Below are 20,779 nucleotides of genomic sequence, written 5' to 3' on the forward strand. Positions count from 1 at the left end.
AACCTTTCTGTGAATTCAATACACCAAAACCAAAATTTAATTTACAAAACTGACATCTGTTAAAAGGCTATTAGGATGTAGATAACCTTAAAGATTATAGTGGAAATAACCATAATATGATGATCGTGTTTTTTTTTTCATCTGAACAAAAATATAGTAAAAACCTCACATTTAGTCAGCGTTTTTGTTTTGTTTTTTTAAACATTGGTCAAAAACCTTTCAGAGCCGGATTTTTGTATTACAAATGAAATTTAATTAACAATAAGTGAATAACCGTTTCAAATCTGTCCATGACAATAATGGCGATACAATTGTATTTAGCAAAATTTTAGTGAAATGATGAGTGTTTGCAACATACCGAGTGCATGGATGGATAGCAATAGGGGGATTATGCCGCAGGAGTAGTTTCGGAAGTTTCAATGGAGGTCTTGATACTATTACTATTTTTGTGCTACTTTTGTTACTGGAATCCATTGTAATATGAATTCAAGTTGACCACAGCTGCTGTAAACTTTTACAGTCATCTTTCTAGCCAAAAGACAGTGAATGTTTGATACTTCAGAGACAGATTTTAGATGGAAACAGGCTGCATAGTTTACAGTAACACTTATTTTACAGTATATTTTCAATATTGGGCTGCCGTGTAAAGTCTTGTATATCACAGATATAATTGTTTCATATCACATTTCGGCACACATGACTTGAATGTAAACGCATTGGATAGTAATTTCGTGAAGCCGAGGTCTTTTTTTAATCAAGTTATCAAAATAACTATTTATCTACTTTGAGGCAGAGTGTAATATGCGAAAGTATATATGAAAGTTAAGAAGTTAGCATACAGACACTTTGTGCGTTTGTGTGTGTGGGGTGGGCAGTCGAAATGGGTCACAGAGGATGAGACGCATAAACATACACAGGCTTGTGTGATTATTAACTAAATTTCCTAAACGTGTGTATGTATGTGCCACTATGTGTGATTAGTACAACTCAGCCATGCAGATGCACGTGCATGCGCACGTGTGACGTCTAACACACAGGTGGGCATGTGTATGTACGTCTGTGGGCACATCATGCAGCTGCACATGGGAACACGCATGTTCGTGTGCACATGTGACTCTTAACTGTCAGGCTTCATCTAAACTCCAAACCAAGAAGAACCAATAAAACCAGCTGTTTATCTAAATGTGGAGGTAGTTACTAGAATAATGATATGGTGTTTCTGCTGTCCACAGCTGCTTTATATAGTATGAAAAGCTTCTCACTCAGTTCATTCAATCCCTGCAGCATCTGATGGTAGCAGGACTGATATGTTGTTAAATCCGCAGCCTCGTAGAATTGCCGCACAAGAGCGCAGTGCTGTTACGCACAGCCATTCACTGAGTTTACCTTCATTAAATAACCTGAAAACGTCACCAGGCTACAGTATAACCATACAGAACTCTACAGATATAAAAGTAGTCGGTTATAACGACATATTCTGCTTTTTTATTCAGGATATATCCGTTTAGCACATCATGTTTTATCCTTGAAACACATTGCAGTGCAAACGCTGTTGTGCAACATTAAATACTACACTATATGACTATATGTACGAGGTGAAATACATTAACATTATTGCTAAAATGGCGTCGATCCGATATAATCATATAAACAGTTTCACCAAATCCTTATTATAGTAACTATCTAATGGAAAGTCATACATACGTAACAATTAAAATACAGCCACATAAATGACGAAACCAGATAAAACAACAACGATTCATACTAGGCTATTACAGTGGTCCACATTTAGATAAACAGCTAGTTTTCCTGGTTGGAGAGTTTAGATGAAGCCTGACAGTTAAGAGACATACGTACGTACGCACACACGTGCAGTCGCAGGATGCACACATAGCAAATACGTACATATGCTCGCGTGTGCGTTAGGAGTCACACATGCATACGCATGTGCATCTGCATGGCTGAATTGTACCAATCACAGACAGATACACATACATACATACATGCATTACATACGCGCATTACATTCATGTAATCACAGGAATGTATGTACGTGCGTCTTGTCCTCTGTGATCCTTTTCACCCCCCATAGTATGTGTGTGCTGTGTTTTTGTGTGTGTGTGTGTGCGTGCTTGCGTGTGTAAGCACCATTTTTTCAAATTTTTCCCAACAGCTATGGTGCAACTTTAGGATTTTAATTGCGATGAAATGTTTCTGGCTTTGTATTGCATACCATGAATCAAGTGTTTTCATCACTGCCTTAACACCGTCTGTCTCAAGTTTGGACTCAGACAATGATGTCTCTATTGTAGATTTTTTTTTTTTCAAATACTCCCCACACTTAGTACATATAACATGATGTGACAAATAAAGTACATTCTATGCAGGACACAAAGATAAAGTCATATCCATATCATGGCACAGACCTCTGCAGGGTTATTGTTTGTGTCAATTATTCCACCTACCCACATTGTGGAGTTTTTACTTCAAGCCCAACGGAACCAAAATTAAGATTTGTTTACGACTCCTGTGTGTGTGTCTGTCTCACCATGTAGGTCTTGGAAAGCATCACAAATATGATCATAATTAATCTTACATGTTTAATAAGAGAGCTGTATAAAAGTATTTGAAAATTAGCATCTTGGATCATGCTCACTAATTAATCTTAAAATTGGTATGTGAGCTAGAGGTTTTAGAATTGATCTGAAACTGACCCATTAGACCCGATTCGAGAAGACCAGAGGATAATAAGACCCAACCCAAACTGCAGTCGACCCAAACAGAGAAAGAAAACCAACCCTGATAGCAGCTTGATGCGCCAATAACTACAGAGCACTTACAAAAATAATAGCAATATGTAATTTTTCCTGTGTCAATTCATCTCTGTTCACACACTCCATCTCACGTCAAATACATTTTGTCTGTGATGATGACGCACCACATGATTAGAAATGATTGTGCACTTAGATCCATTTTGGTATTAGAAATATTGGCACAGAGATCCTTAACTCGTGTCTATACAATGGGATCCTAACCAGACTAACCAGTTAGACTATACGTGACCCAGCCCTCTCTTGGGTTCTGGGTTGGGTCTCAGTTACTAGGACCAGAATGGACCTGTGAAGGCCTACAGTGTGCTCACACTTCTGTAAATGCTAACTGTTGGTCCAGCTTGAGAAAAAATAATTATTGTCCAGTAGTGTCTACACTAATAGTAAGTATATGAAAAATATTAATATTTTATGAGGTAATGCCAACCACTCCAAGTTCTGCAAATGTTATTATCTCTCTGTATGTGCTTGTGCAAAGCAGTGAGGACACTCACCAAACTGTATCCTAGTGCGGACTGCTCCCACAGGCAAGTTATAGATCTTCTCCAGGTAATTCTTTACGTCGTACTTGGTCATTCTTTCCAGACATGTCCAGAACAGACAGAAGAGAAAAACACACAGACAGGGAGCAAGAAAGAGAGAGAGAAGAACAGGGGTTATGTAAGGCATCCAGCATCAGTTTTTGTATGAGGTAAGGCGTGGTTTGAATGTGTGTGAGGTGGTAATGGAGTGAGGGAAGATGTCTGAGATTGCAGTCCAGCACCAGCAGGGTTAAGTGCTGGATCACTGGCCCTAAAATAACACCACTTCACTTAAATGACACCAACATAGAAATGATACAACCTATTTCCACACTGCATTCACATAAATTCTGCTGTTACCTACTGTAACACACAGGACACTCTCCTATAAACCTGTATTCAGCTTTTATTCTCTGGACCATAAAGTGGAGAGAAGAGAAATGTGAGCGTCAGTGTTCATCCAATTAGCTGTCTGCATGTATTGATCGCACCCGGTGAAACCCTACACAGGAAGTGAACCTGGCATCAACTGATCCGGTGGGCCAGCCCAGCTAAAGCTAGCCCACTGGGCAGCATTTGGAACAGACTGCTACGACCAGAGGAGGAAAGGCTTTTAACTGCTAATCAATCTAGCCAATTGGATTAGCTTGGTAGAAAGCACTTCCCAAATGCGTCCGACAAAGTGCTTAATAGCGACATTGTGGTCTGACATGAGTGCCTCGGATATGGCGTCTTCTATCACCTCATATGTTTCTTTGATAGAACAGGATAATGTAATATTTTCTATTTTTCAGAGGACAAAGCACAATATCTTGTGCTGTTGTAAAAATATTAGGTGAGGAAAACATTTGCATGAGAAAATCCCATCTGTGGACACAAAGACTCTTTGTACCCAAGAGTGATGTAATATATGTTTCCATGCTGTACAAACAATTGCCTTTTCCTCTATAATAGGCTGAATTTTGGCAAAGCTGACACTGATGTAGACTTAGAACACTTCCATTTGACCTGCTTAGTTGTGTTTATCGAGAGTGGTAAGCTTACATTTACGATACTTGAGTAACTATTTCCACATTTGATTCCACCATTACAGAAAGCAGGATGGTTTGATGTGGTGACTCCTTAGTATGATAGGGTTTTTCTACCAAATGCCAACTTCAGGCAGCTGCCTTTGGGAGAGGAGAGAACTAATCACTCATTGAGCTTGCTCTCTCTCTCTCAGAGGGGGTTGTGAATCACCATGTGAAGAAAGGTGTAAACAAACTTGTTAAGGCTTCTTAAGGCCTATTTGTCTCCCTTAACCCAGCCAAGAAGAGAGAGATGTATTCGCTAAGATGTGGCATGCAGATGCGACTTTCTGCTCCATTTGCACCCACCTCCCCCCAAAACCCCCGTCTCACAGCGTGTGTGCCAGAGGGCAGTGAAGCGGAGCGGAGTGACCGGGGGTACTTGAGATCAAGAGAGGAAGAAAGACAGAGTGATTGCGCTGAGAGCTTTCCTAGAAAGCAGCGGTGGGGAACTGGAAGAGCGAAAAGTGGCTTGGGGACTGCAAGGTCTCCTTTGGATCATTAGCAGAGGGAACACTGATCCTGATTAATGAGGAGAACATTTTCTAAATCCCTGCTGCTTTTACCACTCCAATTATCCAGCCACCACAAACATACAGATAGTATATATGAAGCATGCGCAAACACAGTCATGTCTCTTACTCTGCACAGGATGCAACTAATCTAAAATATGCTTAACAAACGGGTATTAGCCATGGCTGAAAAGGCAAATATATGATCAATAAAGAAAACCGAGAACACACATCAACCTTGTGATTAATAATCTATCAATACAAGTAATAAGTCAAATGGAAAATGTATCAAATAATAAAATAAAAGCATGTCTATACATATGACTCTACGATGTATACACTTATAGATACATATATAAATATATACTATATTCATAAAACATAAAGCTGGAACTAACGATTATTTTCAGTATCGATTAATCTAATGATTATTTTCTCTATTAAATCAATTAATCGTTTAGCCTATAAAATGTAAATAAAATTGTGAAGAAAAAAAAAAAAAAGCCTTCACAGTTTCTTCAGGTCCACAGTGATTTTTTCAATTTGCCTGTTTTGTCTGGCCAACAGTCAAAAAAATAACTTTAATTTTTAAAAATTTTTATTCACTAAGTCAGATACAGTAAGACGACGAAATGCAACAAATTCTCACATTTGAGAAGCTGAAACGAAAGAATATTTGGCATTTTTGTTTGAAAAATCATAGGCACAATTAGTCAATTATTAAAATACCTGCCGATAAAGTTTTTTGTTGATCGACTAATTGATTAATGAAATGTTTGGTAGCAGCTCTAATAGAGTACATTCACATACATAAATAGTGTAAACTTCATCTACAGGGGTTAAATCAGAGTTCTTTTCTATCTGATGGGAGTCAAGTATTGACTCCCATCTTGGCTAAAAACTGGAATGCAGCCCGAGAGAAAGCCTTGAGCTGAAAGCTGTGGAGAAAGTTAAGCGTGTACATAAACAAGGCTAAACTTAGACAAAGGGCGTGGTGTCTCCAATAGTGATGCAGGCAGCATCTGATCATCATCCCAGTATAAACACCCATCTGACTCCACTAGCTAACCTTTCACACTTCTGCCTCTCAGGAAGAATGAAAACCTGTCTCAAGCAACTGCCAAGGCTAAAGGAATCGTTCCTCAGCAACTGGTATATATTTATACGCAAACACACATGCTACAAAGATTCCTTGCCCAAGATGATGAAAGAACTCTAAACACAAAACCTAGAAGGGCATCAGATGACGAAGACTATGGATTAGTTTCAATTATGGTCAGTTGTTGCCGAGCAGGTTTAAAAACAGGCATGCTGGCATCATTTTCAGAAAACAATTTCAAAAGTGATTTTGTTCTGTATATTTCAAGGGAAGTTGAACAAGGGAGATTTAACACCTAAATCTGATATCAAGTGGTGCTAAAAGAAACAGGTTCCTCAAGGGTAAACTTGATGCCTTTGTTGTGCTCCGTTGTGACATAGTTGTGTGTGTGTGTGAAAATAGAGCAGATTCATAAATCTGCAGATTAATCCACATACCACTGTCAGCTGTTTTCCAATGTAAGCCCTGCTCTGCATTGGACGTATATGCTCCTGGCTATGTCCTATTCTCAAATGTGGGCTAACACGCACCGAGCCAGGGAGATTTTGAGTATCAGTTCCAGTAGTTTAAGGCGTTCGTTTACACCTGTGCTCCAAAAGCATATGAGAAAAGTAGGTGAAAGGGCACAGTTGGAAAAGTGCAAGACAGAACAGAGGCAGCTTTGACAGTGTCTGACAATAAAGATAGTGAACCAATTCTAAAAGCTCATAGACTACTGCATGCCAGTTGGCTATTAATGTGCTGGTGCTAAAAGAACATCAGCCAGGTGAATGGGTGGTGACTCTGCTGTACATAAAGGATGCCCTATATAGCCACACACTCAATGTTCTTCAACCTCAAATGACACGCAACAAATATTTGCTGAAACAGTAAGCAGATCTGGATTTTTGGCTGAATTATGTTTGTAGATGCCGAAAACCCTCTTTATAACTAATGTTGAAGAAAACAGGGAATTAAGACATCCTAGTCATCAGAATTCATTAGAATTATTTTGCGGTCAGGAATAGGTTAACTGATTAATAATTAAAGCACTGACTATCAGCATGTTTACAGAGTTTGTCACTTTACATGTACTGCTTTGACTCACAAGATAAACTCATGGAGAAGTAGTGGTTTTTTTTGATAGAAAAAAAAAAGTTAATAAAGATTTCTATGTGCGCAGACGACTCGGCAGTATTTATGGCAGCATCAACAACTGATGAATTGGTAATGCTTTACAAAGGAAACCGCAGTTGGTGGTGGAATGGATTATAAATACCAAAATAATTCAAAAATGTTTCTAAAACTAAAAGTATTGGATTTGGGTCACTTTAGACGGTGCTTATTTTGTATGTCAGCAATGTTACTACAAAAAGAGTTCATGAGACTAAACTTTAAAAAAAAAAAAAGGGTTCAAAACTGACTAGAAAATTATAATAACCTAAACAGATTGATAAACTATGGAAAATGAGAAGAGGCTTGAAATAATACAATTTTTAGGAAAGCATTTTGCAAAAGATAAATTCATGTATACAGCTGACTATATGAAATTCTTTACCAGCGCACATTAACCACAAAAATAACTAAGCCAGGTTCAAAGTTTCACTCAAACAGCAACTCTGATTATGTTATCTAATCTACAATTTGATAATATATTCAGGTGTTTATGTATGAACACCTTAGTGCTGTACTCAGTATATTGCTGCCACCAATTTTCACAGAGTAGGACATCACAAACTGATGTAGATCCTTTTCTTAGGTTAACTACAAACTACAAGGGTTCTTTTAGCAGTGGGAAAGTAGGCAACTGAGTAAATGTTATGTGAAAAACTACGTTGATCTAGTATAGTTTAGTTTCATCTTCGAGTAAGATTAGTGTTCATCATGTTGAGTCATGTTCCAGTAATGGTGTTTGTGCTGCTCTGTATAAACTGAATGTCGTGCCACAGTCATTCCAAAAATTCATAATCGCTATAACAACATTTGATCCAAAGAATGGGGGTGCTGCCGCTGTCATGTCATTCCAGTTATAAGATGAACATTAATTTGTATGTGGATGATTCAGCAACCATCATTCTTCTTGTGGCTACCATGAATCCTCCTTGAAAAGGTTGCTTGTTTTAGCAACTTGACTTGGCAAACCACTAGAAGGCTTCTAATGTGGCTTATTGTTTGATAGAAACTGTTATGCATGTACATTTGGGCTTTTTAATGGTGCATTTTTGGCTGTCAGATCAACTTTAAGGATTACAAGGGATTGGAAAGGAAGAGGATGCAGCCACACACGAAGGTGACGTAGAGATGCAGGCGACCGGCATTTACTGCATTTTGGAGAAACGCCATTCCTTCAGCACATCATCAGAAACTATTTGGCCTTTTTTTTCCAGTACGCAGGTTACCTTATGTTGTCCTGAAAACCCATTTAAAAATGGCAACTGCCAAACCCCTATTACAGCTGACACAGATGTTGATTCGTTCATTTTTTTGACAGAATTCGCTGTCTGAATTGCACTTGCATCAGCTAATACTCCAAAATTATGTAATGGTACAAGTGGAAAATATCATGACGACATACAGTACATGCCAAACAGGAAAAATGCATTAGCAAAGAGGAACGGGGTACTTTTTTGATTACTGACTGAAAGACAGGACAAATTTACTCAACAAACAATGGTCTCAAAAAGCAAGAGCATTCCTCGATAACAGCAATGCTTCGTGTTCTAATAAGCCTCTCAGACTTTATCTTATGTGTAACCTTTATTAACACACTGCAGGGTAAACATCCAAGGTACACCAAAAAGTCCATACACACACAGACACACACAACATCAGAGTACATTGTGTCAGAGCGGCTTTGTGGTGAGAATGAAACAGGAGAGTTGTTTGCTGCACAGATGAAAGGCAAAAGAAAGCCGCTCCCAATTGTCAAGTTTGGGTTGAGATACGCACACTCACTACTTTAACCCTCCCATCTACACAGACAATACATGCAAAGAAGTTGTTGAACACTAAGTATCAAGATCATAATAGCAGACTTTGTTTAAAGGGAATGCCATTGAGGAACCTGAGACTTCGGGAGAGAAGAGACAGTTGAGAAGTTGAGAGTATAAGAGCAGCGTGTGAAGGATTAGATTTATTGTTCGGGTTTTGGTCGGACAATAGAACAGAAATAGATCAAAGCCCAGGTAACCAGGAGTCACTAAACTCCTTACAGAGAGACAGGTCAGTAACGATTCAACAGTTTATTACAATCCTCTAGTAGCTTACTAAATTACTTCCTATGACACAAACTGAGGTTAATTAGCGTGAAAAATGACCCAGTTTCCGACTTGAGCCATGTGTTGATGAAGTGGAACAGAAACAGAGTGTTTGCCAATGGCGATCATAACATTGTTTGATCCAGCAGGTACTGTACAGTTGTCATAGTGGAAAGACTGTGAGCTGCTGTTTAGCAGGGTGAGTTTGCTTAAGCCTGATTACAGTGAGAAACCACAGCATGGTCTGGTTTCATAGTTATTAGACAGGAGAGCAGCATGAAATGTGACTGAGTAGTAGACTGAACACAACATTCAGTGCTGAGATCTTTTCTTTTGTGTGTGTGTGTGTGTGTGTGTGTGTGTGTGTGTGTGTGTGTGTGCGCGAGCGTGTGCATGTCAGCGCTGGCCTCTAGCCATGCAAGGTGAGGCACAAGATATGTGTGGGTGTGGATGTAAAACTAGAAATTTGATGATGTTCCTTCTAGAGTAGAGAGGAAATACTAACATTGCACAAAAGGTTTGAGAACAATCAAAAAGACAAACAAATACTTCCCTCCAGCAGGTAGAAAGAGAATTATGAGAGAACACAGCCCAGGTGTCTCAAACAACAGGTGCCAAAAAGGGATTGGTTTTGGATGCTTTGCAAAGTGTTTATGAAAAGCACAAAAGTAGAGCCCAGGGTGGGACAGAGGGGGAGGACAGAGAAAAACGTGCAGATGATAGCAAGTGATTGATACAGCAAACAAGCAAGAAAAATAGGAAAAAAGCAAAAGAGAACAAGACAGACAACCATGGATATCTACTCCCAGGTGTCACTGAGATAAAGGCCACATTTTGTTATTGCCCTGAGAGCACCAACATTACCTCTTCTCATTAACAGCTGCTCGGCCCTACAACTTACCCACGCTAACACCGCCTACCCTCGAGAGTCATAACTACAACATCTTTCACTGCCGTAATGACTCAGACTCATCAATAAGCTGGGAGTGGGAGTGATATTTGGTGAGTGTCACTGTCTCTTCATGTGTGTCCATTTACTACATTGTGAAACATAACAGTGTTTCAAGCACACACTGAGTCCCCAGCGGCATATCAATCAGCCATGCACCTCTCCCAGGCATCAAAGACTGTAAGAAAAAAAAAAAAAAACCTTACACACCCTTATAAACACACACGCACCCTGCACTTACCCACTTTTGTGCATATATACACAAAGACACACACCATTCTCACAAACTGACTCACCCACATTGACAAGTTTGCGCTCGTGCGCGCACAGAAAGACACACACAGAAACACACACAGAAACACACACACACACACACACACAATTACATAAGCACCCTAGGAGTTTGGCAGAGAAGAGGCAAGAATCAGAGTGGGAGGCCAGGCACCTGGATGAACAGATTATGGTCTAAACCCCACCAGAGACACATAGATGATCTGCCTCGAACTTCAGTTTTTCTCCCCAGTGTGGGCTCTGGGCCTCTCCTCGCCTGAGGAATACTGCGAACCTCAGTGACCTTGGCTCACGGAGGTAGTCAAAATCAGCTCATCACTACTAAGTGCTGACTGGTTGGGACCTCCTGTTGCGTTCTATGACAGAATACACCAAATTGACTAGTCTCTTTTCATATTATTATTTATTTATATATTATTTATATATATATATATATATATATATATATATATATATATATATATATATATATATATATAAATATATATATATATATATATATATATATATATATATTATTATATATAATATATTATATTATATATAATATTATATATTATAATAATAATAATATTGCTTTTATTCTCTGTTTAGATATTAATATTGGCCCCTCTAGATAACTACCGTTTGACGCCTCACTGCCTACAAGCCCAAACCTCCACTGCAGCACCAAACCAAAGCACCTTTTGACCTTACCTCCTACCCCATTGCCCATTTCAGCCTTTCACAAGTCATAATTGCAACAGCTATAAGGTGGTAAGAACTGTCTATACTGTTGAGGACGGACACCTCAGATTTCTGTTCTTGAGGCTGTCACACCACCTAGTGGCCATAATGCCCAACTCCAGCTAAATACTACTGATCCAAGATCCAAGACTGCTTCAGGGACAGTAAAAACAAATGATTGTACCCTAAAACGGGAAACATATGTTTACTGTATATTAGATTTGATTGATACTAAAGCACTACTATATTCTCACAAAAATAAGCTTAATAAACTATAACCTATAACCTACAATAACTTTGATACCAAATATAATAACTGATCTTGTAGTTTCATAATAGTCAAACTACATCCTAGATCAATGTGTGCAAGTAAGGTGTTAAGTATTTAATTTGATGTACATTTACAAATTTACATTTGGAGCAATTTATGGGCTTCAAATTTGTGGGCAGTGGCAGTTTTGCAGGAACAGATGCACAATGGTATGTACTGTATGGCTCCACGGAGACTGCAACAAAGATTTTGTGACAAAGAAACTATAATTACAAATGTCCAGGAAAATAAAACTGTTTTAAAAAGATGCAGCAGATCAGATCTGATATAAGTAGTAAGCAATTATGAATAACAATGGAGATTATCAATGGATAGTATGCGTGGTATGTTCGTATGTCAGAAATGTGCTAAATCTGGACTGAAAAACTGAACACTTTTATTAGAAGATGTTTGATGTTATTAGAAGTTGATAGTGGCAATTTGCATATGAATTTCCGTGGCAAAGTAAGAACACATTTAAATAAAGAAGGATAAGGCATTAACAGGACAATGAAATGATTGATGAGATTACTGACCTGCTCTCCTATACATGTACATCAATACAAATCATTAGTAATTACCATTTTATTATAGTTGTAATGGTGTAGTAAATTATGTAACAAACAAGCAACACACTAATTGTGCATCTTGATGAGGGACATGAGGAGAAAATAGTGGCATCAGAGTATAAAAATGTAGTAGCAAAGAATTTTCAGTGACAGTATATTTATAATAATAGGAAACGCTAATGATTGCAGACGGACTAATACGATCTGCAAACCACCTGCTTTTCATGTAGGTTTTCCTACTAAAAGAAAAATAAACATCTTTGTGAAACCTTTGTGAAAGAATTTTTCGAAAACTAAAGGAGGTGTCAAAAGTAGGCATTAGTGACCACTTTTTCATCTTTTACTTCTGAAAAAGAAACATTGCTAATATTTAGGTGACCGTTTGATTCAGCACAGACGTTAAGTAACCACCTTTATGTAGAATACAGTCATAGATATTTGGTGGCATGACAATATGTAGTACAATGCACCTCCATGAAGATGGTGTCATGATCGAAGGAGATGGATGTTTGAACATTGCCCACATCATATCAAATTTGACTCTCAAAAGCTTTTATATACAAAATGGGGTTGAAATGACTCAAACTTCATATCATTCAACCAGTACACCTCATTCTATCCACTCCCTCCGTGAGCTTGAAACCTATGATGATCAGATTAACAGAAATAGACTTAACCCCCCTGGCATAAAGGCTTACTCCTGCCAGTGTGGCTTTAATGTTAAAGTTGAACCAATTACTTGTTTGATCGAGTAGTTAACCGACTGAAAATTAAGATGTGTAAGTAAAGACTTACTCCATTGGGATGCGAAACTGGACAGTGTCAGGAGGCTGCTCTTTTCCCGGCCTCACCAGGGTCAGGAACCAGTTGGGTCTGAAAAGCCTCAGCTGAGGGTTGCCCAGCTGGTAGAGAGGGTATCTGAAAGGAGAGGCAGACTCTTATCATCTATAGTTTCATTCCCACACATCCCGTAGTAAAGGCTAAAATCACACTAACAAAAGGTAAGATATTAGAGTGGTAATCATATAGAATTGTAAGTAGTCGTGTAGAACTGCACAGTGCAATTTCAGCCTACTATTGCTGATTATTGCTTGAAGTTGATTAAAGCAGAGATTAAAAAAAAAAAAAAAAGATCTGTTTAAAAAGAAAGCTGCGTAATGAAAACCCACAGGAAGCGATCGCAAAAAAATACCCTCTGCACCTTGATGCGAAGTCTGCCATTCCAGATGTATGGAAGTATATCGCTCTTCAGCCGCTAAACGCTCCACTATGTTCAGCAGCTCGCCACAAACTGTGTCTGTCTGCGTTTGGTGCTGGGCAGGTAGTGGTCAGTGGGTTTATTATAGCTTTTTCACTGAAAAAAAACAGCTGGAACCTTTTCATGTATGTGTTCAACTCCCTTGAATACACAAAGTGGCGTGTTTGAGAATCTTTTGGTAGCCGTACAAAAGAGATGCCATGTCTTTTCATTTATTATGTTTAGAAGGAAAAAACCTGAAAGAACAAAACAACACTAAGAGTTTCTTTGAAGGCATTGCGAGAGTGCTGGGTCACTCCTAGACAGAAAATAAATGGACAAAGCTGCCTGCACATAGTTCCCTGTAACTACAATGAAGAATTACCAACATTAAAAGATGCAAATCACTTTCAGTTTTATGTTCAAATAAAGTGATTCGATTATCCAGCTCCACTGCTGGCTTGTTTATGACCTGTCTCGTCATCTAACTGCTCTTGTTTTTTGCCCAGTCGGACTTCACTGTCGCAATGTTGCAGTGTTCCGAGATATACACTACCAGTTGAAAGTTTAAGAACACCTCAATTTTTCTATTTTTTATTGAAATTTCAGCAGCTCAAGTCCAGTGAATAACCTTAAAAGTTACAAAGGTCAGCTGTAAACTGCCCAAGGTAAAAAAAAAAATAAAGAAAGAAAAAAAATAAAAAAGTTTACCAGAAACTGAAAAATCATGCAAATTTCATAGAAAACAGGCCTTTTTCAGGGATTAAGAAATTGGTTAATTTACAGCTTTCCTGCAGCAAGCCTTGAAAGTTAATGCAAACAGTTGCTACAGGTGCCCTTACTTTTGTTGATTACTTACAAACCCGTCTGTCTGTGCAAAGGCACTGTTGGAACAAACTGTGTTACACCACCCTCTGATGCATCATTAGGACAGTACTGTACTGCAGGAAGTAGCACTGTATGTTGCCATCAGAATGTTATCAGAAAAAGACAAGTAACAAAGGAAGACAGACTGGTTGGTCAGGGGTTCATCCTAAAACCAGAAACATTAGAACAAAAGAACTAGTTTCAAATGATGGAAGACCAGCGCAGTCTCCAGATTGAAACTATATGGAGCTGGTTTGGGATGTACTGAACAAAAGGGGAAAGCAAAGCAACCAGAAAGCGGAAACACATTTGTGGGAACTTTAGCAACAGTGTTGGGACAAACTTTCCAAACAATGTTTCATTGCCATTATAGAGAGAACACCACAAGTGTGTTCGGCTGCTGGATGAGTCAAAAATTAAGATTAAGATTTCATGATTCCTTTAAAAAAAAATTATATATATATATATATATATAATTATATATATATATATATATATATATTATTTATTTGTTCTATGATTTAATTTCACAAAACAATGTGACATTACACAATGTCAATTTCAGTATCAACAAAATGGAGGTGTTCAAAAACTTTTGAGGAGCAATGTGTACGCAATTAATTTGGTAACTAAAATATTATTATAGCCAATAGAAATGATAGTCATACAATTCATAAGTAATTGGAATCGTCCTTTAATCTGCGCCTGCTAAGCAGTAATTTTTTTATACCATCTCCCAAGACTTTGCAAAGGATTTTGATATTGCAAAAGAAAATAGCCTTTGAGAAAATTGCATAAATATTGGCATAAATGCATCCTCTAGACACTGGTGATAACACATTATCAAACCAGACATTTCCTTCAACATATGAAAAATCGAAATCTTCTGAAATCAAACAATGCTGAATTTGCTGTGGATTCAGAAAGTCGGGGGAATTTTATTGATGCAGCCCAAAAATCACAAATTTGCCTAAAAGGGTTTAACAATCTGTACAGCACACAACAACCTGTATCCTTAGACCTTCGTTGAATCCCTCAAGAACAATGACATTAATCCCCCTCGCAGTATGTGAGTACAACTGGACAGAGGGGAATTGCTTCACTGCCTACAGACCATTACAACGACCTGGGCGCCAAGGTAACTCATATAGTTACCGTACATCGACTCCAGCTGCATTTTAACGGCGGGTTGTTTTTAGCATAGTTGGCTAACAGTAGCTACACTCCTGTTACGTTACGTGGTTTAAGTTTCACACTGAGCACAGAGGTCACGGCTCGACGCGCACAGACAGTGGGGCAAATAAATAAGACGAAGCTGCGTTACAATAATAGCTACGTTCAGACACAGAGGAGAGCTGGAAGGTCTGAGACTGGGAGATACTAACGTTACCTGGGGATTGCTAGTTTATCAAACTGCCAAAAAACGGTGACCAGCAAAGACTTAATCTCGGTCTGAAGTGTCCTTACGCCTATTTTCAACAAGAAATGAGAAGAGAAAACCTAACACTTACAGTAGTCTTGTTATTGGCATCGCGGGAACGGTCTGTTGTGAGACATGAGATAAGGAATAGTTAGCTGTTTTGTAGTCTGTTCAAGGTTGTCAGATGCTACACGTGCAAGTATGTGCTTCCGGGGACAATCGCAGCGCGCAGGCGCACTCGATTTTGCCCGTGCCCTCGAAGTAAATTTCATACGTCTGCAGCTGCAGCATGGATGTGTCCATGGTCTGCAGTTTAGAAATACGGACTGACGGCTCACCGTAGGTATTTATACCAGAGTTTATCTCTTAAAACCTAATATTGCAGCGGTACACGGGGTCGGGGAAGTAAACTGATCCTTTTCAGATTCAAGTTCATGTCCCTGGCGTTCAAAAATCCAGCTCTTCGAGATTTTGAGAAGATATTTTGTGGTCTACGACCTCTTTGTCTATTATAAGATGGCAAAGGAGTCTTTAGAATCTGACAACATTGAACTACAAAGGCATACAGCAGTTATAAATGGAGTCTAATACTGAGCTTTACATAGAAAGACAGTGGCTGAAAGTATGGGACAAGAACACCAAGGCTGGGGGAAGGCTTTAGGCCGCTATCAGTATTTCCTCATCACTCTAATATCTATCCATTATAAATAAATGCATCATACATCACGTCTCACGTTTTATGTGAGATGTCTTATGTTCACTTTTAATATTAAGTCTGTGATTTGAATTTTAATCTTGCAATTTGACATATCACAAGTGCAAATCATGTTTTATGCATATGCACATACGCAATATATTGCAAAATATTTTCTTTCACTACATGAAACAAAACCTAAATTTGCACATGTAACATGTACTGTATTCATTATAGTTGGACAGATGGAGAGGTAGATATCCATGCACATGCGTTTAGGTAGTGATAATGAAATTATATCAGTGCTTTGTTATGCAAAATATTCAACTGACACTTATTAGTTATGGATCACAAAATCCAGAAAATCTCCTGAGTGCTGTAATTTTCCCATAAATAAATGTTTCCCATTTGAACCAGCTGCTTTAATCTCACCCTTGGATGACAACAGAGCTCATATTCATTTTAAGAATGAGTTTCCATTTTGGGAATGTCATTGCTGTGAGTAATTCCTCAGGGTGCATATGATAAGACAGCAGCAGAGGGAGACCTCGTCCCATCACTCTTTCAGACCCTGTGTCCTAGCGCCTGACCTCACAGCCACTGCGATGGGCCTGCAGCGGGGGTAAGAATGATTGAAGGCCCCCTGAGTGGAACATAAGTCCCTGGCTCAGCTGGTTCAGACCTGGCAGGAAATGGACAACACTGACAGCCTACACTATGCCTGGGAGGGAAGTTTCCATCAGTTAAGATGCCATGCTGCGCGCGTGTGTGTGTGTGTGTGTGTGTGTGTGTGTGTGTGTGTGTGTGTGTGTGTGTGTGTGTGTGTGTGTGTGTGTGTGTGTGTGTGTGTGTGTGTGTGTGTGTGTGTGTGTGGAGGGTGCTGGAGGGCAGTTAGGCATTTGATCATTATGCAGTTGTTGTAATGTTCACCAGTTGGCACAGGTATTTGTCACACTATATCAAAATATCCTGCCATCTCTGCAGTTGTCCAGTTGAGCTTTTTTGCCTCAAGGAAAAGAAATGTTCCCTACCATGAGTTCATTGGTTGTTTACTTGTTTGTTGCTTTGGAACTGGTTGATCTGACAGCTGATATGAGAGTGTACTGGAGATTAATAAAGGTGGTGAGGCAGAGATGGGAAGGTTACTTTCAAAACATATACTTTAATGTGCAATGGCTGCTGCATGTTACACATTAAAACATTATTTTGTTCAACAAAATAAATTATTAAGTTAAATTGAATGCCATTCACTCTAAAAATCCTGGATTCAACATATATAGAGAGTTTTAGAGTACAGACCGTAATGTGCCAGTTGTTTCAGCAATATTATGTTATCATTTATGCATGACAAAAGTGGTATGTGACGGGATGGCTGCTGGTTCAAATGCTAGACCAGCCAAAACTATCTCTGCGAGGGAGATATACTCGTCTTCCTTTCGTTCACAACTGCTGTCCTCGCTGCAGCTGCTGCAAATGTGCGCACTTGTGCCTAAGATGATGTGAAGTAGAGTAACATGAAAAAGTAGTGTCTGCTCAGTCAGCCTAAACAAATACCGTTCGTAATTTCCAACATGGTTTGTAATTAATTAGTATTACAACTGTTTTGGCATCCAAGGACACCAAAGGGGTGAAGGACCTCTGTAGAAATGCAAACTGATGAATCGTTAAATATGTTTTTAAAAAATGCCACATGGCTGGATTATCCACCATAAAAATCTGGCAGCTGACTAAACACCTGTTATAATTGGATTTTAACTGAACAATCTTAAACAAATTAGCATTTAGTAAACTTTAGGCCTGCGTTGATCAATTGATTAATCAATTAGTTGATCAAGAGAAAAACAATCGGCTACTTTGATAATCAGTTAATTGTTTAAATTGTTTTTCAAGCAAAAATGCCCCCAAAAATTGCTGTTTTCAGCCTCTCCAACATGAAAATTTCCTGCATTTCTCTGTTTTTACATCATTGTAAATTGAATGTTTTTGGGTTTTGGACTGTTGGTTGGACAAAACAAGACATGTAAAGACATCACCTGAAGCTCTGAGAAACTGGGAAGGACATTTGACACAATTTTCAATTAACGATTAATAGACTAAACAATTAATTGAGAAAATAGTCACCAGATTAATCGATATTTAAAATAATTGTTAATTCAAATCCTGATCAACTTAAGTAAAGTTTAAAATAAGCTATGGGACATAGATAGGAAGCCACAGCTCACGTTTTTGCCCTGGAGCCCACTAGCTGGTTCCTCCATCTCTGACTATGTACATGTCTATAAATGTGTATATGTGCTTGTGATGATACTATTCTTGAAATGGTGCTTTTTTTAACATATCTGTACATTATCAAATAAAGACATTAGCAAACAGCCAAACATGCTGTTAAAGCTTTGTTTATAAGAATGATTATTTAAAGAAGAAAACGGGTTACTTCAGTGTACAATGGATTCCCCATCACCTATATACCTCGCAGAAAGGCGTGTGAGTTGGTGGGTATGCATGTGTTATGTGCGTAACTTTGATTTCCGCATTCCTACGACCCCTGTCTTCCCCTTGGCCTAGGACCTGGAACTAGCTGCGGGTGCAGCAGCAGTAGCTGCACTCATTACCTCAATAAGGGTGCCAATGTTTAGCAAGGCTCCAGCCAGTGCAGACCAGGCCAGGTCTAGGGGGAGTGGAGGGGGCCAGCAACATGAACCGATGCAACCTTCAGCCAAAGGTCCGGTCTCACACTGTTGTCCAACTCTGCCATTTATAGATGCGATTCAAGCCTGTTTGTTAATGCACACAGTTGGGCTCTTTGATGGAAAATAAAAGTCAACTATATCATCTAATTTAGCTGCTTGCCATAAGAATATAAACCTGATTGATGAGGTTTTGCTGCTTTTCAAACTTTCTACATATGCTCTTTGTGAAAATGAATATTTCAGTTTTGCAGAAGTCATATTCTGGTTAGTGGCTTGGCCACTTAACTGCCTGGCCTTTATAGCTACAGTACTTAGTGTGCGACACACACTCATACACATACAAGCATGCACACATAGACAAAGTTTGGTTGGGCATGGAAGGGTAATTGTAAGTTCCATCGGTAATCAGTTATTGTTCATTTCAATTCAGACACTCAGCAATGCCCACAGTTATGTTAACAACTATATGACACTGAGCTCACACCACTTTTATGTGTGTGTTTGTGTGTGTGTGTGTGTGTGTGTGTGTGAGAGAGAGAGAGAGAGAGAGAGTTAAAGAGAACTGGAATGAAGGTTCAGGTCTGGGGCAGTGGAAAGTGGCTGTTTGTGTGACAGTACAAAAAGGGAGAAAGTATGGGAGGAGGAGGGAAGCAGAGGTGGACCGACGGAAACAGTTCAGTCTACAGCGGGACTGTTCCGCCAAGAGCGGGCGCAGGGGCCGAATGGAAACTTTCCTTCTCTGACTCTCAGGCAGCCGGAGGAGAAGTCGCTGGTATTGAATATCCTAGAGAAGAAAAAAGGGAAACAGTAAATTGAAGATCCAGACATGAAGATGGAAAAGTTTGTCAGTTGAAGTGAATAGTTTTGCATGTAACGGGACCCGCTGTTTTAGTGTTTCTCCCTGAAGCCACTTCAGCCTTCCATAAAGAATGGACAGTCTTGATGCCTCGAATCATTTCCCAAAACAGTTGTTTCGCAAAATATGTAATAATGACAATTTGAATTTTTATACAATATACTACATATATTCTATGTGCAAAACACTTAATCCAGCAATTGTTTCCCCAGCGGCCGTAGCACCCTACCTTATTGCCCTGTGCTGCAGAGAAGTGGATGAAAAGCAGGAACAAGAAACGTGATGGAAGACAGAGAGAGCAATGAATGAGAGAACTTTGAGTCCAGATTCGATTCAGCGGTGGCATGTTAACTTCTGCTGCCACAGGCGAGGCTAATACAGTAGGCTTGGACTACAGTATGTTATGTGTGTTATGTACCACAGTCAGGGATGAGGCAGAGCTGTGTCGGGGGAGCCAATTATCATTTTTGGCAGCAGTTGTTTAAAAAACCATTCTCATCCCTCGTTGAAAATCTGTAGCAGATGTTTCATAGATACAAGACTGTGGGCCTCAGTGGCTTTTTATCCGTCAGGGGTCACTGAACAAGACATTCGAGCTATACTCTATACACGTTTTTAGCCATGCTTGTGGCATACGGCTTCATGAATGGCAATGTCGGTCTGTCTGTTTGTCGATTGGTACAGATTGAAATATATCAGTAACTATTGTTTTGACTTTGAAACTTACTACAGGTCCCCGAGGATGAATACTAATGGCTTTGGTGATCCCCTGACTTTTCATCTAGCACCACCAGTTGTTCAAAGTTTTCACTTATCCAGTGAAATATCTCAAGGTCTACTACTGTTCCCAAACGATGAATCCTACTGACTTCTGACTGATCGTTTAGCAACATCATCTGGGGAA

General features: G+C 39.1%; 1 protein-coding gene across 1 annotated transcript in view; it reads right to left on the reverse strand.

The window, feature by feature from the left end:
* Positions 1 to 15,856, reverse strand: part of mrpl23 (mitochondrial ribosomal protein L23) — a 38,619-nt gene extending 22,763 nt beyond the window's left edge. Inside the window, exons 1-3 of the mRNA XM_040131903.1 lie at positions 15,727 to 15,856; positions 12,907 to 13,029; positions 3,326 to 3,408 (exon numbers count right to left, since the gene is read on the reverse strand). Coding sequence (XP_039987837.1) covers positions 3,326 to 3,408; positions 12,907 to 13,029; positions 15,727 to 15,746 — 226 coding nt within the window. The 5' untranslated portion in view covers positions 15,747 to 15,856. The remainder of the gene's footprint in view (positions 1 to 3,325; positions 3,409 to 12,906; positions 13,030 to 15,726) is intronic.
* Between the last annotated feature and the right edge of the window lie 4,923 nt (positions 15,857 to 20,779).

Source organism: Xiphias gladius, chromosome 8, assembly GCF_016859285.1.
Source record: "Xiphias gladius isolate SHS-SW01 ecotype Sanya breed wild chromosome 8, ASM1685928v1, whole genome shotgun sequence".
Classification (NCBI taxonomy): Eukaryota; Metazoa; Chordata; class Actinopteri; order Istiophoriformes; family Xiphiidae; genus Xiphias; species Xiphias gladius.